The sequence below is a fragment of the Balearica regulorum genome, chromosome 12, assembly GCF_011004875.1.
Source record: "Balearica regulorum gibbericeps isolate bBalReg1 chromosome 12, bBalReg1.pri, whole genome shotgun sequence".
Taxonomy (NCBI): domain Eukaryota; kingdom Metazoa; phylum Chordata; class Aves; order Gruiformes; family Gruidae; genus Balearica; species Balearica regulorum.
In genome coordinates, this window is record NC_046195.1 from 15,212,210 (window position 1) to 15,239,199 (window position 26,990).

Consider the following 26,990-nt stretch of genomic DNA (forward strand, 5'->3'; position numbering starts at 1 on the left):
TGCCGCCACTCCGCCTGTGCCTGCCACCCTTCCTGGAAGAAGATGGCACATGTACTGAAGAGCCTCCCTTGAGCACAGCCACTGAATTGCACTCCAGATGACTAATTTGCACCCTAATTGGTGTGGAAATGAATGCCAGAAAGCGCTGGAACACCGAGAAGTGAAGCTCTCCATCTTGGCTTCCTTCAGGGAAATGGTCTTAATTAAGAATCTGTCTTGCAAAGAGAGATGATTTCCAGCTACATGTTGAAACGGGAGCCAGGGTGGAGGTTGTGCCTGATACCAGATTCTTCTCCTCACTGGGTCCGCTTGGCCATTGCAAAGCAGATCTGGGGTGCAAGTTCCTCAGACCTCGGCATCTCCAGGGCTTGGCCAGCCCTGTCTTGACCTGCAGAACATCCTCACAGGGCTTGCGCCTCCATTAATGTTCCTCAGCCCCAAGAGCACTTTCCCATTTCTGTCCACACATTGACCCACCAGCAGCAGCTCCCACCAAAAGTGGTTGCATTAGTTTCAGGAGGCCATTTTATCAGTTTGGGCCGTACCAGCTCCGGTGGTGTTGACTCCATGCCTATGATCTCCACCAAATTTGCATTACAGTTGTTCAGACTTCGTGTCACTCATTGATTACCCTTGGGCTCTTTGTTGGGGCATTTCCCTGCTGTATTTGTTCTGGACAAGCAGTCACATCCCTGTTCCCCATAGTGGGTGCTCCTGGCCATCCCACCCACACATCTGGCACTCCTTGCTGCCCTGGCTGATGGGAGCATACCAGGAGGGGTTGCACATGGCAAGCAAACTGGAGTGGCCTCATGTTGCTTTGCTGGGAGGTGTTGGAGCCCATGGCACCGTGAGAGATGCCCGGCAAGCCCTAGCACTGTTGGGAAGGAAGCTCTTGGGATACAGGCTGCCATGGAGAGCTGCTGGACCTGGCACTGCTGCCTGCAGAGCATGGCTGGCATTGAGACGCCCCAGCCCCTTCCCCTTCCCCATGGCCTCGCTGTGCACAGCTGTTCCCTTAGAAATAGCTGTTGCCATGGTTTTTTCAAAGAAAACACATCTCTCCCCCTCTTCCCCACCACCACCACTCCCCACCGCCTTAACCTTGTGACAGCAGTGATGACGCGGCTCCCTGAGAAAGGCCACTTCACGTAACTATGGTAACAATTAGCTTTCTCTTGATTTTACCTCGGGGGTGATGCTAGGGAGAGGGACCCAGAGCTGCTCTCCCTGAGCGGGTGCTTCCCCCAGCCTCGTGCCCGGACCTGCGGTGGGCACGAGCCAGCCTGCCGCTGCAGCATCCTGGGCAGATACCTCACTCGGACATAGGGATGTCTGCAATCCCACTTTATCTTGGGTGACAGGGACATGCCCTCTATGTCCTTTATAGTGGGATGTGCCCTGGGATCCTAGGCAAGCCCTAAGCATCTCAGCAGGGCTCTGCTGGCCTCCTGCAACAGCCAGTGTGGGGAGCTGGTGGGGGGAGCGTTCCCTGGGCATGGGGAAGGGTGGGAGCATCTGCATCCCCCAGGCTCACCCCAGAAGCATGGGGGAAGGAAAAGGGGAAGCAGCCAGGTGTGGCAGGGAAGGGTTGGGACCCAGCTGGGATTTCGGTGCTGAGAGCATGTTGGGGCATTCATAGCCTGGATGAGCAGTCTGCAATGGTGCCTCTGCTCCCAGCAGCAGGCGGGTAAACATGGTGTGAAGCCACTCCTTGGGTACATCAGAGTCACAGCTGCTGACTGCAGCGACTAAAATAAGCGTTTGCCTGCTTTTTATTCCTCCGAGCCCAGCAGAGCCCACTCAGCGCCAGGAGCGGAGCTGGAGTCTATTCTTAGCCCTGCAGGGAAGGGAGCGGGAGTCCCTGCACTGCCATGGCACAGGGCTGGGGGCTGCCGGGTCCCATCCCCTCCTGGTCGCCAGGAGCCTGGCCCAACCCCAGGGAGGCATCGAGGCAGGAGGGACTGTGCCCTGAGAGGAGGTGGGGAGACAGCGGGAGGGAGGGATGCCACAGAACCTCTCTCAGCATCGCTGCACGATTTGGCATCCCTGGGGAGCGGCTGCAGTGCAGGTGGCTTTGGAAGAGGTCCCCACTCTTGCAGAGCTGCTTTTCTGCCTGGGCATGGGAGGGAGTGGGGGGACCTCGAGTCACAGCTCCCGCTGCCCCTGGGGAGGTTTAAGGGGTGTTCAGGATTCTGAGCTGAGAGTTGCCCCTCACCCCATGCTGTGCCAGGATCGGACCTGCTTTGCCCAGCCCCAGCCATGAGATGCTGCTGCTGTTCGCCCCAGCGCTTCCCAGTGTTTTTGACATGTGCTGCACACCACAGTGGGTGGGCAACCACTGGCTACCAGCATCACACCATTCCCACATTGCACTGCTCCAAAACATGGGGACATTTGGGGTGACCCCCAAACTGGTCCAGGGGAGATGCAGGCAAATCACAGGGAGCAAAACACCCATGGCTGGGCACACCGTGGCCAGCCCAGTGCTCAGTCCTGCTTTCCATCCCAGCCCCACAAGGATGAGGGCAAGATGGGGGGCAGGCGGGGATGCAGCTGTGCATGGGGGGCCAGAAGGCTGTGGGGAAGAAGCCCCAACTCCATAGCAACAGGTACTTGCCACGTAATGGAGTCCTTTCCACTTGGCCTCCGCAGCCGCCAGCCTTATTCGCATGGCCATAAATAATTCAATTTTCTTATTCACACACATGAATGCCGCGGGCCGGGGCTCTGGGCGCGCTCAGCCTCCATCTGTCCAGGGGGGAAGGGGGAGGCAGGGCCTTATAATAGACTCCAGCATTTGTTTAACATGGATGAGTGTGGCCAGATGGCCTGGGGATGGGAGGTGGGGATGGGGAGGTGGGAGGTGAGGGATGCTCCAGGGTGTTCCCGGCACCCTGAGCTTCCCTTGGATGAGGAGGGGAGGAGAGCAGGGGACTAGCATGGGGATGGGAATCTCCAAATCAACTCTGGCACCTCCAAATCAGCCTTGGAGATGTGGACTTTGGGCTGGGAGTGGGTTAGGTGAGCTCAGGCAGCCCTTCATCGCATCAGTGCCTTCCCGACAGGGAAGAAGGGATGGGTGAAGGGCTGCGCTGTGCTGAGCATCACCCTGATCCCTGGTGAGACCCTGTCTCAGCGTGAGCTGGGAGCCGGGGAGTCAGTGCAGAATTGAGATAATTTGGCTGGAGATGGCGAAGAGGAAGGGGCAAGGGGTGCTGCCACTCACCGCTTCATCCCCTGCTGCCGGACAAGGGCCAGCAGCCCCCAAAATGACCCCAGAGAACACCCCTGGTGATGGAGACACACACTGCAGCTCACTAGTGCAATTAGCAGGCTCCGGGCCACCCCCTGGCAGGGGCACAGCAGGCCTGGCGGGAGAAAACAAGGGAATTAACAGGGTTAAGTGGCTGCACTTTAAAAGCCTGTGCATCGCTGCTGAGGAGCGGCTGCCTGCTGCATGCACACACGCCGAGCTGGGCTGGGAGGTGAGGGATGGTGGCTACTGCCTGGTGGCATCGGTTCTTCACCTTCCCCGCTGTGGCTTGGGCACAATCCAGCCCAAAGTGTGCCGAGGGCAGCGTGGAAGTTGGCACCTTCATCCCCTCTCAGTGTTGGATCAGAGGAGCCGTTGCTCTGGCACATGGCGACAGCCTGAGCCTTGGGTGGGCTCGGACCCTGATGGGAAAATACACACCAGGGAGGAGCCTTGAAAGTGGAATTGGTCACTTCACCTAAACTACCTCTTGTGGGCAAAGGTTTGGGCTCCTTGCCACCAGAGCAAGGTCCCGACCTCTTTCACTGCCCAGAGAAATCCCTGTTGGAGATCCCGTCCCTGCTTAAGACGGCAGCAAGCAGGTGCTTAGCCCTGAGCTTGGCTGCTGTCTCGGATTGAAGCCTACAAAGCTGGCAAAGTAAATTCGGATGCCGCCAGAAGGAGGGTCAAGAAAGGAGCCTGCGTTCCGGTGGCGTTATCCGTCACCAGCGTTGGAAGAGTTTCCCCCGTGGGAATGGGGGGAGGTGGAAGCGCCTGCCGGGGGGAGCTGGGAGCGTAACCGGCTCACACGCTGGTGTTCCCCAGCGCCGCGACGTATTTGGGTACGACACGTGTGTATGTATGTATATTTGGGTGCCTTTACACACAGGCATGAATTCTCTTCTAGTTACATGCTCTTGCAGGATTTTGAAGCAGTAAAATAAGATCAGCTAGATATCGCATCCCTGGACCATTGGGCACGGCCAGCCACTACTCCACAACTGCTCCCGCATGTTCTACATCCTCTGCCTGCTCCGTGTGTCCATCCACACGGACCAGAGCCAGACCCCACACCCCAGGTCTGGTCAGCTTGACTCGCACCTTTTAGCCACACTGGAACAACAGGCAGCCCTCAGCCGTGCCCATCTAGTATTAAATTAACTCCTGCTTTCCACGGCTGCTGCTCAACCAGCCCCTGCCCCACATACAGTGCAGGGAGGGGATGAGCGCAACTGCGCACCCGGGAGCCGACCCCCCCAGCAGCTCTCCACCCCGCACCCCCCTCCGAGCATCCTCCTGAAGCTGCCCATGGAGCAGCATCCTCAGCCTCCCCAAAGCCCCCCAAAACAAGGTGGGTCCAGCCAGGGCTGCCCTGTGCTGTGCTGGGGCACAGAGTGCAGCCAGAGCTCCCCAGCTGACAGGCCGTGCCCGCGGGGTGCACTCACAGCAGCGAGGGGGGCAAAGGTGGCAGAGCATCACGGGTGCCACTGGGTGCTCCCCCCAGATCTCCCAGGCCATGAGTCGGGAGGCACAGGCTGTGCCCCTGCGCTTCAGCTGCTGCCAGGTGGGTAAATGCCAAGGCTACCCACATTTCCACCCATCAGACAATTTGCAGTTTACCTCTTCCACCCAAAACCCAGGCCCAGCCCCAGCCCTCTGCATCTTTTGAGGGATGGATGGCAGAAACATGCCACTATTTATTCCTTCAGCTCCCAGCACTGCAAGAGCAGGACATGGAGAGCCTGGCTCCAGCAGGCTCGTCTCTCCCAGGGTCCCAGGAGCAGCTGCATCCTTGGGTCTGCCCAGGTCCTCAAGGATGGACCACAGAGTTGCTGGAGCACGGTTCCCTTCCCTGCCTGCCCCATGTCCCCATGCCATCTGCCCCTGGGAAGGCTGCAGAGGCAGCCCACGCTGCTAGCCATGGGGTTTGCCCCAGTTGCCTTGCTCCCATCACAGCCACCCCTATGCAATCAGCGCTCTGTAGCTGCCAGGAGTTCATACAGGCTCCGGTGGATCTGGATCTGCAGGCAGCTGTGGGCTCGGGAACACCCGCCTGCCTGGTGGGAGCTGCCGAGGAGTTTGGCAACTTGCACGGTCACTGTTGGGGTATGTCCTGTGGGAAGGAACAGAGCCTTCCTCTTGCCGGGAATGCACACGCCAATCCCTACGCACACATCTCCACCCTGCTCTTCTCCAAGCCTCTCCTAGGTACCAGACCTCACTCCCTGCCTGCACATCCGAGTGACACTGAATGGAGGCACTTACCTGCCGCTCGCCCCATCAGACCTGGAAAGGCAGTGGGACAAAGCCCTGGGGACCAGGTAGAGATGGTCCTTCTCCCCACTACATGAGGAGGGCAGCTCCTCTCCCCCTGCCCCTGCCTGCTCCTACAACATGCACCATGGCTCCTGGCATCACCTGTGTCTCCTAGCATCACCCATGGCTCCTGGCATCACTTGTGGTCCTTCAGGGCTTGGCCATGGTGGGTTTTAGGTCCCAGGCATGGTACCAGCTCTGAGGGTCCTCACAGTGGGGACAAGGAGATGCCTGGGGGGGGTTGCATAGAAGGAAGGCAGATACCCGGTGGTGGGCATCTTCTGAGATGGTCTGGGAAAGCCAGCTGGCATGGGATAAAGACCCTGTAGACCCTCACACCTCAGTGCTACCTCAGGCAGGAACATCCCAGCCCCCTTATGCGAGCAGGGACCTGCCACCCCAGGGGTTTTGTTGTCCCAGGGGTTGTCCCATCTTCTGGAATAATCCCTGTGTCCTGCCTGGAGGTGTGGGGTCCCAATGGAGTACGGAAGTGATGGGTCCCAGATTGGGGTGCCCTGTCTGGGGTTCAGAATCCCAGGGGATCCCGGTGGGCTGCAGCCCTGAACGCCGCAAGCGGCGTTCAGGGCTGCAGCCCACCAGGATCCCCAGTGGGACAGGGGGTCACGGAGCGCAGCCTTACCTTGGAGGAGTCTCTACGGGGAAGGGATGCTGGACCCGGCTTGGGGCACGCCGGTCCCGGGAGAGGTGCAGCGGTGGAGACAGGGGATGCGGGGATGGGGTGGGATGGGATTGGGTGGGATGCGATGGGGGCTGCAGGTCCCACCGCTCTCAGGTGCGGAGACAATAGCCAGGGCTCCTGTTGCAGCTGCAGACTGTCTCTTTAAACCCCTCACCAGCCCACAGGTGGCCCTGTCACCACCGTGGTCATCCATGACGTCATCGGGAGGGAGGGAAGGGGAGGAGGAGGAGGAGGAGGGGGGGAGAAACGCGATCCCCCTCCACAGCAAAAGTCCCCGAGCGCCCATGGCAACAGATTGCAAATGTCACTGCGCATCAGCCGGGAGGAGACTGCCGGGCTGCCCCCCGCCCCGGGTGACACGGGGGGGGGACAGGGCTGTCACGCCACGGGTGGCATGGGGGGGGCGGGGCTGTCATATCACGGGTGGCATTGGGGGGACACAGGGCTGTCACCCCCATGGGTGACACGGGGCGGGGGGGGGGGGGACGACGGACACACGACACACGACAGGGCCGTGATGTCACGGGAGGCACGGGGGGACGCAGGGCTGTCACCCCCATGGGTGGCACGGGGGACACCGGGCTGTCATCCTGCGGTGGGCTGTGTGCTGGGTGTGTGCTAAGCGGGTGGGCAGGTCCGGCCCTCACCCCACAGCACGGACACCCTGCTGCAGGAGTGGGTGCCACTGGCCCCTTACGCAGGAGGGTGCTGGTCCCTGCCCGTCCCCTGCATTTGAGGGATCCCCATTACCCAGGGGTGACACCCAGCCCCAGCCGTCCCCACGGGCACCCTGGGAGGACCAGGCACCCCAGTGAGCCCCCAGCTCCTGCCCATGGGGTCCCGCCTGCCCTCTGCCCCTGTAACGGGGCTTTTGGCAAAGGCCAGGAAAGTTTCGGAAGGTGTTTGAAGCAGATCTTGCCTTCAAGTAGAGACAAGGCACCCCTGGGAGCAAGAAAAGGGGGGTCCAGTCCCTCACCCACAGACCACATCCCGATGGCGGCGATCCCGTTAATGGCCTCCAAAACAGCCTCTGGCACGAGTTAAAACCAGAGCAAGGGACGCTTTGATGGCAAAGAAAGGCTTCCTTAGTGCTGCGAAGGTCCGCGGGTGTTGCAACCTGCAAACTTGACTTTGAGGGAGCCTGATTCTGGTGAGAGCTAGCCAGCGTGGGGAGAGGGGCCGCAGCTCCATCGGTGGGGCTGGGGAGCTGTGAGTCCTGGCCACGGTGGACGGGACCTTTTCATCCCCTTTATAAAACCGTGTGCGAATGTGTACGTGGATCCCCATGCAAGGGGAGCCCAAAACTCTGCAAACATGAATGAAGTCACCCCCCAGGCTTGGGAAATAAATACTGAATTACATCCTTGATTCCTTGGAAAAATGAGAGACATCCAAGGTCTCCCTCTGCTCCCTTTGCTCATTCCTCATGCCAACAAGATTTTCCCCAGCTGAAGTTTGTCACTACCATCACTAGGATGCGTCACCCTAAAAAACCCCCCAAGGAGGCAGCCGGTTTCCGCAGAGCAGCCACACTCAGCCCCACACACGCCAGGGCTCAGGGAGGACCGAGGCACCGCTCAGGGTTGGAGCGTTCTTCCTCATGCCGGGCTCTTGTGCAAACTTCACCCTCCTTTTTTGATATTAAAAAAAATGAATTAGTTTATTTTTTTTCCCAGCCCTCGGCACAATGGAGAAGTCAACAACGACTGAGCTTGTCGGTTGTGGGAAGTGGATGGCCATGCTCAGGACCCGGAGGGTTTTCTTCCTCCGCAAGCATCCCTGCGAGGAGACGGTCCAGCTTTTCCCTGCAGTGATTTTGTGCTGGGGGTTGTATCCAGCTGGCAGGGCAGGCAGGATGGGAGCAGCCCATCCCTGCGATCCCGGCAGCACTGTCCTCCTCACACACCCTCTCTAATCCCAGGAAAGCAGCCGTGGGATCCAGAGCAGGGAGGCTCTTGGTAAACAGCCAAAGCAAGAACAGCAGAAGGGTCCTTGCTTCAGGAACCGGAGAAATCACCCAAAACACCCCAAATGGGCTGCGATTTATTTATTTATTTTTTAACCCACCTGCTGGCTCTTGAGAAACAGGCTGGAGAGGGATGCGGCACTGGCAGGGCAGCGGTGGGTTGGTGATGCTGCTCCAGCGCTGGGGCTCACTGCCAAGGCACCGAGTATCCCGCTCCTCGGCGTGCTGCTAAAGCCTAGATGACGACTGTGTCGTGTCCTCCCCACCCGGGGAGGAATCCCTCATTGCTGGAGAAAGGGACACACCTGGGGCCTTTTGGGGTGGGACAGGGGGATTTGCAGAGGGGAGCAGCCGGAGCAGGGAGCAGGGAGCTGGACAAGGGATGAGTTGGGCGAGGGACACCCCTGACCACCCCAGCTGCCTGGCTGGGGGCTCTGACCCGGGGAGAGCAGGGCTCCTCTTTAAACACCACTTCTTCCCCCAAAACCAGCCCCATGAGACCCGAAGCCATGGACCTGCAGCTGCTCTGCGAGGCTGGAGGAGCCCAGCAGCCCCCTGGAACTGCCCCCAGTAACGTCCGTACCCATTCCCAGTAACCTCTGTACCAGTGCCCTGGGCTGGGGCTTGCCATCTCCCCCCAATCCGGGGACGTGCAGACGGGCACCCCACCTCCCCACTGTCCCCCAGGACATGAGGACAGCATCAGTCACGTGTCCCCCAGTGCTGGACCCCTGAGGGGCACATGAAATGCTGTGGGAGGTGGGAAATCACAACTGGTGAAACATCCCAGGAGCCCTGAGCCTTCAGTATCCACCGGGGCGGGGAGGGGGGGAGGGAATGGGGAACGGCCTCACAAGCCCCCCAACTCCCGCCTCCCCTGGGGCAAAAGTAAGTGAGGAGTAACTTTGCCCCCAGCCTTTTGCCCACGATGAGATTTATTGCACGTGATGCAAATCCCTCTGAGGGATGAAACTGGTCCAGTGAGGGTCCCCCGACCCCCTCCCCAGCACCGGGGGGGCTGCCGCTGTGGAAGATTGCGGTGATGAAGTTATTAGCTCTGGAAGCACTAATTGCTGCCGTATTAATGGCTCTTTTGTCCGGCGAGCTGTCTTTTGGTGTATGTGTGCCGGGCGGTTGTTTTTCTGCCAGCTGCTGTGTGGTTGGATGCTCTTTGGTATTTAGTTTGATCCTATTAAGGTGGATCTCAATTAATTAGGTAAGAGGCAGAGAGACAAAGAGGGACGCCGGGGCCATTCATTTTAGTCTTGTCATCGTGCCTTCTGCAACTGGGAGGCAGTGGGGAGAGCGGGAAGGGACACAGAATGCAGCTGCTGGGCATGAAACCACTGGGAGATGGGAACAGGGTGGGCAGGTGGGGCGGCAGCAGGTCCCCCCAAGGGTCCCCCAGTCCCCCAGGGTCCCCTGTCTGCTGCACAGGAGGGCCAGGCAGGCTGCCTTCCCAAGGCAGCTGGAGCCCCCCAGGTCCCATCCCCTGGGGCAGTGGGTCCTGCTCCACCCTGCTGCCAGTGGGACCCTAAAGCATCCCCCAAAACACACGGAGGATCCCTGGGAATTACAGCAGTGAGAGCTTTGGTGCAGTGTGAGCATCCCTCCTCCATCCTGGTGTGACACCGGCTGGGTACCACTGCCACATCCCTGCGGGGCCACCCACCCCACAGGAATGGGCTGTGCCTCGGTGGGCTCCCCAGCACCCCGGTTTGAGCATGCTGCCCCTCGCCGCCCGCTCCCAGCTCCCACGCCTGCCAGTGGAGTAGCTCCAAGCGCCAGCGTGGCGGCTCCGTCTCGGTGAGAGGCCGGCAAATGGATCTCAAGGGCCCCCCTGACATTCCTCCTTCCCTCCCTTTGAAGGACAAGTGCCCCTCGCTGCTAATGCACGGGGCGGGAGGGGGGATGCTGCTAAAAGCCTGGGCAAGCAAAAAGCTTTCAAGCCCCTTGGGAAGCCCAAAGGGGTGCTCGGGAGTGACCCCAATCTCTGCCACCAATGCTGGGATTGAGGTGTTGGGGTGCACCCCAATACTCTGGCTGGCAGCAGGTGTGATGTCCCCTGGGGTGTCCCCGTGTGGGGACTTGGGGTGCAAGGGGTGCCTGGGGATGGAGGGGTCTGGGATGCTCAAGGTGCAATGGGTTCAGGGGCTGTTTGGGGTGCGGGGATAGGGGTGCAGGATGGTGCAAGGGGCTTGGGGGTGGTTGGATGGGGGTGCAGAGGGTGCTGGGATGGGGTGGCCGGTGTGCAGGATGTGTGCAGAGAGTGCTGGGATAGGGCACGGGATGGGTAAAGGGGGTGCAAGGGTTCAGGGGGTGTCCAGGGTGTGCGGGGTGCAGGGAGGGGGGTGAAGGATGGGTGCAGGGGTGCTGGAATAGGGTGCAGAGGGCATCCGGGGTGCAGGATGGGTGCTGAAGGTGCAGAGTGAGTGCAGGATGGGAGCAGAGTTTCAGGGCTGCTGGAAAGGTGGACTGCAGGGCTTCAGGGGTGCACGATGGGTGCAGATTGCAGGGGGTGCCGGGTGGGTGCAGGATGGGTGCAGGGTGGGTGCACGATGGGTGCAGGTTGCAGGGGGTGCCGGGTGGGTGCACGATGGGTGCAGGGTGGGTGCACGATGGGTGCAGGTTGCAGGGGGTGCCGGGTGGGTGCAGGATGGGTGCAGGGTGGGTGCACGATGGGTGCAGGTTGCAGGGGGTGCCGGGTGGGTGCACGATGGGTGCCGGGTGGGTGCACGATGGGTGCAGGTTGCAGGGGGTGCCGGGTGGGTGCAGGGTGGGTGCAGGGTGGGTGCAGGATGGGTGCAGGATGGGTGCAGGGTGGGTGCAGGGTGGGTGCAGGATGGGTGCAGGGTGGGTGCACGATGGGTGCAGGGTGGGTGCAGGGTGGGTGCAGGATGGGTGCAGGATGGGTGCACGATGGGTGCACGATGGGTGCAGGATGGGTGCAGGATGGGTGCAGGGTGGGTGCACGATGGGTGCAGGATGGGTGCAGGATGGGTGCAGGATGGGTGCAGGGTGGGTGCAGGATGGGTGCACGATGGGTGCACGATGGGTGCAGGATGGGTGCAGGGTGGGTGCACGATGGGTGCAGGATGGGTGCAGGATGGGTGCAGGATGGGTGCAGGATGGGTGCAGGGTGGGTGCACGATGGGTGCAGGATGGGTGCAGGATGGGTGCAGGATGGGTGCAGGGTGGGTGCCGGGTGGGTGCACGATGGGTGCAGGATGGGTGCAGGATGGGTGCAGGATGGGTGCAGGATGGGTGCAGGGTGGGTGCACGATGGGTGCAGGATGGGTGCAGGGTGGGTGCAGGATGGGTGCAGGATGGGTGCAGGATGGGTGCACGATGGGTGCACGATGGGTGCAGGATGGGTGCAGGATGGGTGCAGGGTGGGTGCACGATGGGTGCACGATGGGTGCAGGATGGGTGCAGGATGGGTGCACGATGGGTGCAGGATGGGTGCAGGGTGGGTGCACGATGGGTGCACGATGGGTGCACGATGGGTGCAGGATGGGTGCAGGGTGGGTGCAGGATGGGTGCAGGATGGGTGCAGGATGGGTGCACGATGGGTGCAGGGTGGGTGCACGATGGGTGCAGGGTGGGTGCACGTTGCAGGCGGTGCTCGGGCGTGCCCCCAGCGCTCCCTCCAGCCGCCAGGGGGTGCTGGCTCCCCTGGTCTCCTGACAGTCTGGCCCGGCACCGGCCCGCCTCGGTGCCCCCTGCCCGGAAGCGGAAGTCAGGGGTGTAATACCCTCCCGCAGCCGCTGTCGCGGCGCGTCGTCGTGCTGTGGCGGAAAGATGGCGGCGGCCATAGAGTGAGCGGCGGCGGTGGGACCCCGCGCTGGGCCCGAGCGGTGAGCGCAGCCGCGGCCTCCTCCCGCCCAGTGCCCCACCGGATCCTTGCCCGGCTAGGAGGCCACCGCGGCCCCCGGTTCCCCCGTGTCCCTTCACTCTCCTTGCCGGCGGGAGAGCAGTTGGGGGGCCCCGCTCCCATCGGCAGGCGGGCCCGCAGCTTCCCCTAGGCTTCCCCTGGATTCCGGAGTCCCTCCACAACCCCCCGGGTACCCAGGGCTCCTGTGGCTCCCCTCGGCAGGCAGGCCCGTAGGTCGCCCCTTTCCTCCCGGTGACCCCTCCGTGCTCCCCAGCTCCCTCCGTTCTTTCTAAGCTGCCCCCTGTGCCAGCCTGTCAGTGAGCAGGTCTACGGATTATTCCCGACTCCCCGGACTCCCTGTCCGGTGTCTGGGGCCTCCCTCTGTTCCCTTGGTGCCCACGTGTGCCTGCCCCCTCCCCGGCTCCCTCCATCCCCTCCCGGTGCCCCCCTGTGTCTCCCTTTTCAGCAGACAGGCCTCCAGATCCTATCACCTCTCAGCGCACTGGGGTTCCCTCTGGGCTCCCCCCGTTTTCCTTGGTACCTCCCACTGAGGTCTTTCTCCCAGCCTCTCCACCATTTCCCACTGTCCTCCTGTGTTGTTTCCCCCTTCTAAAGGCATGTCTGCACCTTTCAGCTGCACCCCCCGGCTCCCTGAGTGCTACAGGGCTTTCCCCAGCCCCATCTCTGCAAGCAGGTCCCTCAGTACCGTGAATTCTCCGCCCTTTACATCTGTGTGGTCCCAAGGCTCATGTGTGCTCTCTCCCCGACAGGGTGAAGATGAAGTAGAGCTCTGACCATGGACCATGACGCCCCCACGATCAGGCCCCGCCGCATCCAGAACCAGAATGTCATCCATCGCCTGGAGCGCCGCCGGATCAGCTCGGGCAAAGCCGGCACCCACTGGCACCAAGTCCGTGTGTTCCACCAGAACGTCTTCCCCAACTTCACCGTGGTCAACGTGGAGAAGCCGCCCTGCTTCTTGCGCAAGTTCTCCCCTGATGGCCGCTACTTCATCGCCTTCTCCTCTGACCAGACCTCTCTGGAGATATACGAGTATCAGGGCTGCCAGGCGGCAGAAGACCTCCTGCAAGGCTACGAGGGAGAGATCCTGGCCAACGGCAATGACCAAAGGTCTGTCAACATCAGGGGGCGGCTCTTTGAACGCTTCTTTGTCCTGCTTCATATCACCAACGTAGCCTCCAATGGGGAGCACTTGAACCGTGAGTGCAGCTTGTTCACTGATGACTGTCGGTACGTGATCGTTGGCTCTGCCGCGTACCTGCCTGAGGAGCCTCACCCTCCCTTCTTCGAGGTTTACCGCAACAGCGAGTCCGTGACCCCTAATCCCCGGTCCCCCTTGGAGGATTATTCCTTGCATATCATAGACCTCCACACGGGCAGGCTCTGTGACACACGGACTTTCAAATGTGACAAAGTCATCCTGTCTCACAACCAGGGGCTATACCTCTATAAGAACATCTTGGCCATTCTCTCTGTCCAGCAACAGACTATTCACGTCTTTCAAGTTACACCCGAGGGTACGTTCATCGACGTACGGACTATTGGCCGCTTCTGCTACGAGGACGATCTCCTGACTCTGTCTGCGGTCTATCCTGAGGTGCAGCGGGACACTCAGACGGGGATGGCCAACCCCTACAAAGAGCCCTTCATAAACTCTTTGAAGCACAGGCTGCTGGTGTATCTGTGGAGAAGGGCTGAGCAGGACGGAAGCGCTATAGCGAAAAGAAGGTTCTTCCAGTATTTTGATCAGCTGAGGCAGCTCCGCATGTGGAAGATGCAGCTTTTGGATGAGAACCATCTATTTATCAAATACACTAGTGAAGACGTGGTCACGCTGCGGGTGACAGATCCTTCCCAGGTACTGCCTGCCTCCTCAGACTGCTTGTTGCTTTGGGGCAAGTACTCAGGCAGGTACAATGCCGTGAGCTGCGTTTCTTAGCTGAGCCTGTGAATGATGCTTAGGATCCCCAGTACTTCATTCTTGTGTGAACATTTGAAGCCTCTGATATTGAATAACTTTTGTATCTTTTGCTCTCGTAATTTCATTGCTTCCTTCTCAACTGAAAATGAGAGCAAAAAGATCTGACGTGGTTATCAAGTCCCCTTTCTCCAGGGATTGTTCCCCGTGCTCATAGATGCTGTACAACCCTCTTCCCCTCCCAAATCCCCAGCTGATTTCTTTTTTTTAGCTTCTGTTTCATGTAGTACACTTAGATCGTATAGGTAGTCTCTCCCTTCTCTCATGTATCTTCAAGCATGTTTTTCAAATATAATAGTCTTCATTTTTCCCCAGTAGAATTACCTTTTCTGTTCTGCCTACATAGTTACTCTTTCAAGCTTCAGTGAGAGAGAGTATTTATGATCTCTCCAAATTGGAGTAGCAGCTCTTAGATCTAGGTAATGTGCCAATTGCTTCTTCTTTCAGTTTAGTACTAAAGAAGTCGAATAACAGCAAATGTAGCTCAGTCAGTGCTGGGTCCCTCCAGACATTTCACCATCCCACAGGCTAATGATCCTTTTTTTCACTACTGTAAGAGTGGCAGTCAGGTTTTGAGCTCTGTAAGAAGGTTTTTTTTTTTAACCTGTTCTATTCCTTTAATTCACTTGATTTTTATTCTAGCGAAAGTATTTAGCAAGAATTTGTAATAAATCTCCAGTGCTGTGTGTAGGTCTGGTTGTTCCCTAGATGTCTGTTTTTCTTTCATATCCTTCTTTTTTTCCCTATCTGCCAGATCCAGAACTTAGGTCCTAGAAGAGATGAACAATAGTTCTTTGTGTGTTGCCTTAGTCTAATTCTTCCTGGAAGATGACTCTGGTTTGTTTTATTTTTCTCTTGTGTTTGGGGGAGTTACTTTGGGAGGTAATAGGTGAGGCTTAATCTAATGAATTTTACCCATTTGTGTAAAATTGAGTGGCTGTCTCAAAACCATCAAAGCTTTGTGGAAGCAGCCTGCAGCATTCTGCTCCTGACCCTGATGTAAATGTTTGTGGTAGGCTTGGCTCCGCTCTCTGCAGTGGTTACTGAGGCTTTTGTGCCTGGTTTGCTGCAGCGTGCTCTTGACTCGCTTCACCCGAGGGTAACTTTAAGATGCAGGTTATGGCTTGTTTGTGGCGTTCCACAGGCGGTGTGTTTTCTGCTGGAGGAAAAACATTTCGTTTCTCAGTTCTTTCAGGAGATAATTCCAGATGTGGAGCAGTCTCTGCAGACTTGCCTGAATGCAGGCTTTATATTAGGACTTCCTGAAGAAAACTTCGCTCACAAAATACCTACAGCTCTGATCTTTCTTTCCTCTATCAGAGAGGAACATGAGGTTTCATCCAATTTCAGGCTCCTCTCTTCTCCCTGGCTTCTCTGCCAAGGCTGAGAAAGTCGCTGTTCATGCTTGTGGGTTGCTTGTATTTTGTCAGGGTCTGTGCTGAATCATTACAGATTTTTAACTGTGTGCCATGTATATGTAGCTTGGGGTTTTTGTTGTTCTAGGCTTCTGTTGCAGACTTGTTGGCTTTGCTGCGTGCTTTTTGTGACACTCGACTTCTGCCACCCATGCTGTGATGGTGTTTTGTCTGTGTCACGGGTGCTACTAAAAAGCAGTGAGGGTAGGTTCTCTGGTCAAGGGCATACTCTTGATGTGTCTGTGTGTTAACCTGGCAAAGGAACTTTTTTTTTTAAGGTTAGAGGATACTCCGTGCAATCTTCAATGATGTAAATGGTTTTTCCTTCTGTTGTCTCCACTTATTTCTCTCTGCTCCAACCCTGTATCTCAGAAGGGCTTCCCTTTCTTCAGGCAGTAGTCTAGTGAGTAACCTCATCTAGCGTGCTTAATTTTGACATGTGGGGGCTGGATTGTATTATCACAATTTATTTTGGGGCTGTAAAACAAACAAACCTTGTGATATTTGCAGGTGGGTGGGGTGGGCAGAGTGCCTGCCGTCATCCCTGAGCATTGTTTGGGAGCAGGAGGTGAAGCATGTAGAAATTGCCTTTATTGACAGAAGATTTAACCAGATATGTGCATATACCATGGGAATTAGCTACCTTTGAAGTAGAGGCAGGTTCTCGCTTTGGGGTGCTGGGGTGTTAGCACTCCTGTCTCTAACGAAAGCTACCTGTGATGACCAAGGATTAAATCTGCCCCTTTCCAATGGGACAGGAATGTCCTCTCCCTTTGATGTAGCTGCGCGGACACAATGTCACCTTTTTTCCTGTTTCTTGCTTGTTTGTGCCATGAGACACTGCCATTGCCAGTCCCCAGCGTGGTGCCTGGGCCTTCTTGTGGGTGAATGTCGGCATTAAAAAGAAGTCATTAGTGTCTTTCAAATTTTCGTGTCTATGCCGGCAGGGTACCTGGAGGGCACAACTTTATGTGGGCAATGGTGTAGTGCACAGCACACTAAAAAGGCTCATCTCTGTGTGATGGAAACATTAAGAAAGGGAAGAAAATAATGTCTCTACACAAAGGAAAAAATAATTTGTGGCCAGCTAGCACTGGATTTAAAATCATTTTGTCAGCAGGAATGAAAATTAAATTTGGCACTTTACAAAGTGTTTTGGATTTGGTGGAGGGCAGAGAGGAAGAGAGAACAGAAATATTGACATCCAGTTTGAGTTGAAAAATTGGAAACCCATTAAGTTTTCTTCATAAATAATCACCATTAAGAGGTGGATAATTTGGTACCTGTTGAGGCATTTGAATAGCAGAATGGATTAGTGTGAGGATGTGGGATTCTCCTGCACTGCGGAGAAATTTGGATAGGGTCTGCGGTGTCCTGCAGGGAGAGGGAAGGGACAGCTTCCCCACCTGTGCTCTCCTGGGTAACCGCTGCCTCTGCCTCTCTCCCCAGCCTTCATTCTTCGTCGTGTACAACATGGTGACCACAGAGGTTATTGCTGTATTCGAGAATACGTCCGATGAGCTGCTGGAGCTGTTTGAGAACTTCTGTGACCTCTTCAGGAATGCCACCCTGCACAGTGAGGCGGTCCAGTTCCCCTGCTCAGCTTCCAGCAACAACTTTGCCAGGCAGATCCAGCGCCGGTGAGCCATTCGGAGCATGCTTTATACCGTATAGACACACGCTCACCCCCGTCAGCTGAAGGCTAGTATCAGATAATGACGGCAACCCTGAGAGAACCAGTTCCTTTAGTCACTGGGTGGTGCAAGGATCTGGCTTGTACATGGTTCATCTTGCAGCCTAATGCATCTGATTTTATGTTCCGCAGCATCTGTCTTGGTACAGGAAGGCACAAAGCAGTGACAATCCAGTGCTTATAAGAAGGAAAAGGAATTTTGAGGGAAAGATGTTTCTGGCTCTCCTTGAGCAGTAACTCTTCTGGAGGTTATTAAAGTGTCACTGCCCAGTAGCCTAGGTCCCTGAAGATAAGATTTGTCAAGATGTTGGCATCATCTAACTGGACATATTTTGCCAAGTGGCATTCTCTGAATTTAGTGTGCATCAAACTGGGTTCTGTAGCATTTTCTCCAACATCAGTCATAAGCGTGTGTTTCTCATCAAACTGTGCTAGGAGAAAGAAAACTCATCTGCCTAGACCTATTGTGAAAGCTGAGCAAAATAGCAAAATAGGGTTTCTAGAATGTGCTTTAACAGTCAAATGTGGTTTTAATTAGACAGAGCGTGTTACTTCTCTTGGAATATATTTTTATGTGACTCAGGGTGTTTTGTTCTTCCAGTGACTTGTTTCACATCATCCAAAGTACTTGACAATCACTTACGGGCATGAAACTTCTGTTGATTTTAGGTTGACGTCACATAAGTAAGAGGAAGTTGATTGTGTCTATAACTTTCTAGAGCTGCCTGTCAGGAAATCCGTAATGCTTAGTGGAAGAGAGAATGAGAGAGCTCACTGCAGACACCTGAAGAACGACTCCTGCCTTGCGTTAGAGAGGAGAATCTTTTCATCCCCTTGGCTAGAGGGGCCTGTAACAGGAGTGTTTAACTTGTATAGCAAAGTATAATAGAGCATAATCCACAGCAAGCTGGCTTTTGGCTGAGTGTTTCTGGTCAAAGGGAATTGTTTTACCTTCCCTGATGTATGACATCTGTGCAGCTGATCTGTTCTTGCACATAGAAAGCTCAAATTTTACTTGGAAAGAGAAATCTAGCTTGTGTTAATCTCTCAACCAGGAAGAACTTTCAGCTCACTGTAGTTTCTGAAGTGCATTAGGCTTCTTGTCAAAGTTCTTTCTCATCTAAGCTTTCTCCCTTTCTGTATTTAAAACAGAGTGGCTAGAGAGAGGGGGATTCTCAAGTCAACATTAAGGCTCAGCTGTTACTGTGTAAACCTCTGGCTTTTGCTTATGCTGTTTCCAGGCTTCATGGTAAAACTTGGGTTGACTGATAAGCTGCTAATCCATCTCTCCCTGTTTCTGATCCTGTTCATTTCCTGTACTGCAGAGCAGCTGGAGCCAGACCTTGTGGGTAGGCACGGTCTCGTCCTTCTGTCAGTTTGGACTTTCAGAGCAGAAACAGTAATGATGAGGGAGGATAAAAAGGTCACCAGAACTGATTGATGCTTGAATCACTGTGATACATCTCTGGAAACGAGCCGGTTTAGTTCTTACACTGCTGCTGCTGTTTTTCTTTCCCTACCAGTTTTCCTCCTTAGTTTATTTAAGCTGTGCTGTTCACCTGTGGCCTTTGTGAGTAAAACCTGTTTCTTGGTTTGCTACAGGTTCAAAGACACTATCGTGAATGCCAAGTACGGAGGGCACACGGAGGCTGTGCGGAGGCTGCTGGGCCAGCTCCCGATCAGCGCCCAGTCGTACAGTGGCAGCCCCTACCTCGACCTCTCACTTTTCAGCTATGATGACAAATGGGTGTCAGTCATGGAGCGGCCCAAGACCTGCGGTGATCACCCTATAAGGTACGGAACAGGCCAGGAAGCTGTATGTGAGGAGAGCAGTGCGAGAGTAACTCTAAACCTTCCATGTGGCATCAAATGTGCAGAAAAGGGGGTCGATCGAGGCCTCTCTTTTTTGGCATCCCTTATTTCAGCAGTCCTGCAAAGCTTGGCCTCTCTCCCTGCAATAACAGTTTTATCTTGTAAGTGTGGGAGGGCTCCTCAGGTCTTCTTGCTGATCTGCCTTGGGGAAGGTTTGGGTAGTGAAGCCTGAGCCTTTTCCATATGAATGGTGGTGTTGTTCCTCCTCCTCCTCCTGTCTTGCAGTCCTGCCTTTGTGTTTGGGCTGTAGAGTGATGTGGTTCTGGATGCTGGCTTTCCTGTGCCGGAAGGATCCCTTTTAAGCACGTGGGTTTAGCTGGCAAGGATGATCTGGTTTATCTTGTGAATAAAATAGCAGACGGGTTAGGTGTTATTCAGAATGCTTGTGGTATTGATTTAGCTATTTTCAGACTTTCCTTGTTTACAGTTCTCACCCTGGGAGTTGTACTCCTCTTCATACCCTCCTTCTTTCTGTGATCTATAGGAAATTTGTTTCTGTAGTAGGTGTAAGGGCCATTTTGTCCCTCTTCTGTCTGAGACTTCAGTACTGGCAGAAAGAATAAGTCTGAGCTTGGGAATAAGGACGTTCGCAATGTTTCTTGCAGAAAAACCACGACTATTTATTTCTTTTGTTGTTGGCTGCAGCCATGGCTGCAAGTAGTGATGGTTAAAAATCCAACATCTCCAGCCTGAAAGGCTCAAAGAGTCTGAGTTCTCCATGCAGAATAGTCTTTCCACTTAGAGTACTGCAAAAGCAAACCTCTGCTCTGAAAACAAAGACAGCCTTCAATGCTTAAGTGCTTTGTTTAGTGACTGCACACATGTTGGGGGCTCAGGCAGCCTAGGGAGACTATTCTGGCCGGTTTCCCAACTTTATTTTCATCAATGCATTCTCAAAAAGTGGTTTCATGTTTCCTCTGGCCCTGACTCAGGTGGCAGGGAACCTCTGATTATTCCTGCGCTCTCAATTCCCAAATTATGTATATTTAATTGATTTTTCTGCCTGTACGATTTGGTTTGATCTCTAGCTCCCGTGTTATCTGCAGAGAAAAGCCTGCCCTTTCCACCTTGTCATGCTTGACGTTGGGAAAACTTGCAGGGCTGCAGTTGTCTGCCAGCGCCAACCTGCGTATGGCTCCCGCAGACAAAAGGGAGCAAAACCGCAGTCATTTGCTGCGGTTACGTCTTTGTAGTAAACAAAGCGAAGTGCCACCTTCCCTCCCTCCCCTGAGCAAACCGGCATTTCAGAGCCAGAGCTGTTAAAGCTCAAAGCTGTGCAGAGTCAATTAGGACTTGAATAGGCCCTGGGAGCAGTGGGGCTCCTGGTTTTTGGAAAGTAAGCAGAAGATGAGGTGCTAACCTTAACCATTCAGTAGCTGAAATAGTGCTGCTGTTTTTCTCACATGCAAAACAAAGGGATTAATAAAATAATGCCACTGCCTGTTGTGGTTGGAGGGCTTGGAAATGAAGGGCCGCAGGATTTGTAATGTAAGTCCTATAACTGGCCTGAGTGCAAAACCCTTCAGCAGCTAAGGGTGTTATAATCTGTGTGCGGTTTCCTGGCACAATGTGTGAGATAGGAAAGCCTCCATACCTTTTACACATCGGTTTCAGCACCTCTGTGCACTGTGTCCTTTTAACCCTTAGTGCCTTTCTGCATCTTGGAAGATTCAACTCTCGTTTCTGGCTACTTGAGAGACCAGCGGCTGTTTGCTCTCAGGAAGGAAGGACTTTAGGTTCCCCATCACTGCCATCTTCCAGTATCTTTTCAGGAGGCTTGAAGAGATATTCACTGGGTGAAATGATGGCACTTGAGAGGAAGAGGCTCTAACACAGCCTTACCTATAGTAGGGGGTCTCTAAAATCCATCTAGATGGCTAATAAGGAGCCATTTAACCAAAACAATTGGTCTGCAGATAAATCTTCCATTTTCATACAGTTTGAAAAGGCTGGTCTTGCTGTTTCTGTTGACATACAATTTTATATTGCAGTGCCTAATTTATCCCCAGAGTGAGAGCCCATGGAAATAGCCTCTGATTGCAGAGCACTTTAAAAATAGATTTAAAAATACCAAACTGAGCACATCTTTGAGATTACAGGGAACTTCATCTTGAGTAGTAAATTATTGTGAATTGGGAAGAGAGAGGAGCAGACGGGGGACTGTGCTTTATTTAAAGAATGACCCTCTGCATACCCAGCCTTGTGTAGGAGGGAAAGGGCTTTTTGAAAAGCCAAATACCAAGATTGTGACTCTCTTGCTGGGTTCTTGTGTGCAATTTTCAGGCAGGGCTGGCTGGCACTTTGATTCAGAGGAAGAGAGAGGAGAGTGGCCCTCCAGGAAGAACATGAGGTTCTCAATAGGCTGTGTTTTTAAAATGTGGAGTATGTCTGCTCCTGAAACAGCATCGCCTGTATCTGTCATCACCCGTTCTTCCAAGCTGAGAGCCGAGTGCATTGTATTACTGGCAGGGGGGAAATGTGCTCTGATATTAAAAGCATTCTCTGAGTTAAAACCAGAGGAAAATGCAAAATACCCCCATGTACTAAGTGATGGTGGAAAAGGAAACAGCTGGGAAGCAAAATGGCAATTCTGTGCCTGAAAGTGAAAGAGCAGACAAAATGGTCTAAGGAGCTGAGACAACTTCAGAGTGAGGACTTGAGTTAGAGCCCAGCTGCTTTGTGAAGATACTACATCCCAAAAACACCCACCAAAGTCTTGGGGAGGGTGGGGTCATCACAGAGAGTCCCCTGTTACCACAGCAGTGCAGGACAGTGGTGTTACCTTGGCTTCTGTCGGTTACACAGAGTATGCAGAGAAGGGTAAAGAAGCAAAGAGCTTCCTAGACTCGCCTGTCTCTTCAGCACTCTTTGCCTCATCCCCTCAGCAATGTTTGTTTTGTGCTGAAGCTATGTTCCAGAGCTCACCTGTTTGGAGACACTAATGAACTTGACCACAGGCACATTTGTGCATGACAGCAGAAGGATGCAAGGTTTTCCTTGACCTCTGCTCTTACTGTGATTGTCGAATGCTATCCACCAGGTACTTCCTGCCCAGCCTATCTTGTTAATGCTTTTTTGATGAAAATCTAAATGCAACTGCAAAACCTCGCTTGATCTGTAAAGTACAACATGGTGCCCTTGAGCAGAATTGGATCCAGCTGTTTACCTTCCTCAGCTGAATGGGGATGCAGTGATGCACAAGAACAGCAGTGTAAAGCCTACCTGGCAGCAGCAGGAGTGGAAGGGGGTGGCCTTACACCCGGAGTGAAGGCCATTGCTAAGGGAAGTGATCTCAGTTCTGTACAGTATATCTGCCTTAGGGATCAAGGGAAGCAGCTTGCAACAGGAGAGGGTGGAGAGCCAGCATAAGTGGGGTCTGGACCAAATTTATTCCCTCTTGTGAAGTCAGAGATGTCCACCGAAATGACAGGCAGAGTTCTCTCACTGATGATACTAAAATGAAGGCAAGCTGTTCTAGACAGTGGAAAACTAGCTGCCCCGGGAGGGACTTTCCTGTGTAGCCAAGAGCCAGACACCCAGCTGAGGACCTTCTGCCCCTGAGGGAGTACCAGCAACTGAACAAGGCACTTGTCTCTGTGTGTGAAGAGCCCAGATGGCAAAGTCAATAGTCAGGAACAGCCATAATTGACTTTCTCTTCCTTTCAGATTTTACGCTCGTGATTCTGGCCTTCTGAAGTTTGAGATCCAGGCGGGACTCCTGGGGCGACCCATCAATCACACAGTGCGACGCCTGGTTGCGTTCACCTTCCACCCCTTCGAGCCCTTTGCCATCTCAGTGCAGCGCACTAATGCAGAGTATGTAGTTAACTTCCACATGAGGCACAGCTGCACGTAGTGTGACACGTAGCTGGGGCAGCTGCTCTCCTTGGGTCTGGGCCTTTGCCACAGACGCACCAAAGCCAGACACTCGCGCCTTCTAGGAAACCAAACCATCACTCATGTCAAGAAACCTGACCTGGGAGCTCCTACCAGCCGGCATCTTGCAGGGCCCTCAGCTGTGGAAAGCCAATCTGCTCAAGTTAGACCTGTGAATTTTTCTTCTGACCCTGTTTATACTGTGTAGGTCCCCGCTGCATTAAGCACTGCTGCTGTTCCCTATTCCTGTTGATGAACAAAATGTAGCTGAGGTTCCTTTCCTGGTTTCCCAGAGCTGTGTCCGTTTTTTTTTTTCTCCTGTTGTAGGTCTTAGGGTGGCAAAGATGGAGCCTGGCAGCACATTTATGGAGTGCTTCCATCGGTACCGGTGCTATCCTACCTTGTTGACACAAACAGCCTGTCATAGAGGGAATGGATAGAAGCCATGGGGAGGGCTTAGAAATACAGCTACTCGTGTTTGTATCTTCAACTAGGGAAATGAAAACCTCTTCTCATCCACACAATCTACTCACGTGATTTTAATATGCAGGAGGTCAGGAAAAAAAAGGTGTGAGAAATCACTGCAATTGAGAGACATGAGGCGTGTTTGTGACTCTTATGCAAGTCATTTAATCTTTGTGCCTTATTATCTGAAAAGCTCCAAGATGAAAGGTGATGTGTTTATACCAGGAAGCCAGAGCAGCTGCTGCATGTCTAATGCATGAGGTGGTGGGCAGAAGGAAGACGGGTGGCTGGGAAGGATGTGGGGAGCAACTCCGTGCTCACTTTGGAGGGACTTCTGTAGCATGGGGGTGAATCTTCATGGCCATCTGCAGGTTCTGCTGCTAAGGAGAAGGGAGAACCAGCTGCGTGTTGGGACTACGAGAGTGGAGAATTAGTAGCATTTGGGTTTCCCCCGAAAGGAAGGAGGAGACCTGAATTAATGTGCATTGCAGGTTTGCAGTTAGGAGACGAGCTTGTTGACTTAGGTTGCTTACCTATCCCAGTTTGATACGCTGTTCTCTGTGAGAACCCAATTTGCTGTTCCCAGGCTTCAAAGCACAGCTGACTGGTGTGTCGATGCTGACTGAACCACTGTGGTGTTCATGCTGCTGATAAAATAAGCTCCTGGGTGTAATATTACCTGCCACTGTGGGCTGGTAGGCATGCTGGCCTGCCCTTCTCGCTTAAAAAATGGAGGGTTTTGGTTGTTGGCTAACATTTGGGTTTTTCTGCACACAGGCTGGTTTATGACTGTGCTGCCAGGCAGCGCATCCCAGCGTTGCAAGGTGCTCCATCGGAAGCTGGAGCCTGCTGTTGTCCCATGCCCACAGGAGGTATAGAGGGGTCATTAGAAAATTTGTGCTTATATATGGGAGACCCTGTACTTTAAATGACCCTGTGGGTATCTTGTTTGGACCAAAATGGGCTGTGGGTGATGTCTTCTGGCCACATGCCTGTGAAGAACAGTATTGAAGTCATGCATTCATTTTGTGTGGTAATGCATAGGAAAAGAATTGCGTGGGTTGTTGGTGCCTGCTTATAGCATGAATAGTGGACCTTGTAATGGAAGGTGCCCTGGTGCCCTTGAATCAGCCTTTACTCTCTGTCTCATGGTACTTCTCTCCTCTCCTGGCCTTGCTAAACTTCTTTCTACGGTAAGACATTGTATTTCACTGCTCTTTCTGGTGTTTGCCCTGTTGGTTTCTCAGGTCTGTCAGGAGCAACTTCAGGTCAGAAAGACTGCTAACAGAGGAGGTGTCAGGCCACGTGTGCTTTAGCTCCAGGTTCCTCACCATCTAATAACACTATTTGTCAAGGTTTTAGGTTTTTATCCTGTGATCCATTCCTCAAACATTCAGTTAAAGCTCCAAGTGGAGAATCATTTGCACATTGTACATCATGGATTTATTTCCTTCTGTATCACTCTCACATTTGTTCACGCTTCCAGTATGAGACCTTTTTTTTTTTTACTTTCCCAAAGCTCTCAGCAGCTCCATCCAAGACTGGGTTTACTCCTTGGCGGCACAGCCGGGGAGGTCAGTGCTTACTAAAATAGCTGTCAGATCTCCATTTAGATTTTTTGTTCCCCCCCCTTCCGGTGGCAAAAATATAAACTGCTTCAGCATTTCTGCAGTCAGGGCTTTTGACAGATTCAGGCTGTCCTGTGTGAAGCAGAGAGTATGGCACGGATTGTTGGACTTGGGGCTGAGAGACCAGAGATCTGTTCTTAGCTCTGCTATTAAATTGTTCTGTGACTGAGGGCAAATCTCTTTCTGTTCCAGATGGTGTTTTCTTCTCTGTAAATGAGGCCAAAAACATATTTTCAGCTTTTGTAAAACACTTCAAGAGTCATGGATAAAAAGTGCTGGATAAGTGCTAAGTATTTTCTTATTATGTTTGCAGACAAACTGATTGATCATTCTGGGTACTAATTGCCTTGGAGTAGCATAGCAGATCCTCCGGTCTTGGCTGCTGCATTTTATATCTACAACAGAGTTAATTTTATTACAGAAATGTATTGAAAGAAAAGTCTCTCATGCTTGAAATTTTGATTCTTTTATTTAAGAAAGAAAATGTGTGTGGTGGGGAGGGTGGGAGGAAAGGGGAGATATTTTCTACCTGATATTTTTCCTAGGCTAGGATGAAGATTTGTCAGCAACACAAGACAAAAATGGAATAAACAGAATTTTCCTTAAGAGCCTGATTTATTGTCTTTGTCTTTCAAAAATCATAATGGTGCAGATGGGAATCCCTTTGCTAAGAAGCGATGGCAGGGGTGTGCCTTGACTACAGAGGTATGTTGTGTATGAGTTTACTGCCTCTTCCTGACACTTGGAATACCACTGTGCTCAAGGATGTTCCTACCTGAGGCATTTCTGTTGTTACTGCAGGTTTCTCAAATTCTCGTCTACATGAACTAATGCTGGGGGAGGAATTCTTGGCCTGCAGTTACGTTTTCCCCTTTATGTATTATTACTAGCCCAACTTGTATGCAGAGACTCTTCCTTTATTCCATTTATAGCATTTGTCTAACCTTGTTGCCATTTTCTGCTGATAGTCCACGATCAAGAAGTGAAAGCTGAACATACCTTGCTTGGCAGAAGAGCCATCACCTGCCCACTGCTTTTAGGTTGGGCTGAGGCACTTGGGTTTTCGACTGCCTGCTGCTCCCAGCCACAATGCAGCTTTGTGGAACACTGTAGCTAAGAACATGCAGATGGAACCTTCCCAAAATCTGGGACCCTGGTGTAATCCACTGCTACTCTGTAACAACCTAGCAACATCCTTGTTTATGTTAGTTCCTCTTAAGCATCTGCATCTTGGGCATGAAAGCCACTTTCTTTTGAACACTTCCTCCATTTTCAGGTGTGCTGTTCTCTGATGCTTTCCTCTGGAGCATGTCAGAAAGCTCTTGAGCCTGTGGCTTTTCAGATAGGCACTAAGTGACAAGGAGATGCTTGACATGGAAACCATGTTCGCCAGCAGAATCCCATCTTTTGTTACTTCTTGTGCTGCCTTTGCTTTAAAAAAAAAAAGTAAAAGCAGGACACTTGCAATATTCTTATATAAAATGCATTAGACAGTGAGCCACAGAAATCCCATTAGAATCAAACCTATGTATCCATTAACAGTGTGTCCCTGCTAAAGACTCTTTTCAATTAACATTCCAGAACGGAGCGGCTGGCCCTGATTTAGCTCCCTGATGTTCTCGGGGTACTTAGAGGACCTTCCTTTTGCTCGGATGCTGGTGTCTATTATGCTTCCCTTGGTCCTTTTTGACCCAGCTAGAAGAATCAGATTTCTGATGCTTTAAAAGGTCTCTGTCCTTGTTTGTGTCCTCTGTTTTTGCTGCTTTTCTACCAGCTTTTTCTGCAGGATGTCTCAGGGCTGTGGGCAAAGAGATGGTAAAGGCTGGATGGCAATGGGACATGTGGCCCTCTGACAGCTTTTGTCCTTGTGTGAACCTTTATCAGGTGCACGCTGCAGAGCAAATAGATAGTCCTGTGGGCAAGCAACAGG

General features: G+C 53.3%; 1 protein-coding gene across 2 annotated transcripts; it reads left to right on the top strand.

Moving 5' to 3' along the window:
- Positions 1-11,980: 11,980 nt before the first annotated feature.
- On the top strand, positions 11,981-25,659 carry DET1 (DET1 partner of COP1 E3 ubiquitin ligase). Of its 2 annotated transcripts, none has more exons than XM_075765067.1 (5): positions 11,981-12,095; positions 12,883-13,991; positions 16,976-17,166; positions 18,822-19,013; positions 22,758-25,659. In XM_075765067.1, exons 2-5 carry the CDS (start codon positions 12,909-12,911, stop codon positions 22,945-22,947), a joined length of 1,656 nt encoding a protein of 551 aa, XP_075621182.1. In that variant the 5' UTR covers positions 11,981-12,095; positions 12,883-12,908; the 3' UTR covers positions 22,948-25,659. The 2 variants fall into 2 exon arrangements, with proteins under 2 accessions (XP_075621182.1, XP_075621183.1); XM_075765068.1 differs by having other exon boundaries at positions 11,988-12,095; positions 25,253-25,424.
- The last annotated feature ends 1,331 nt before the right edge of the window (positions 25,660-26,990 follow it).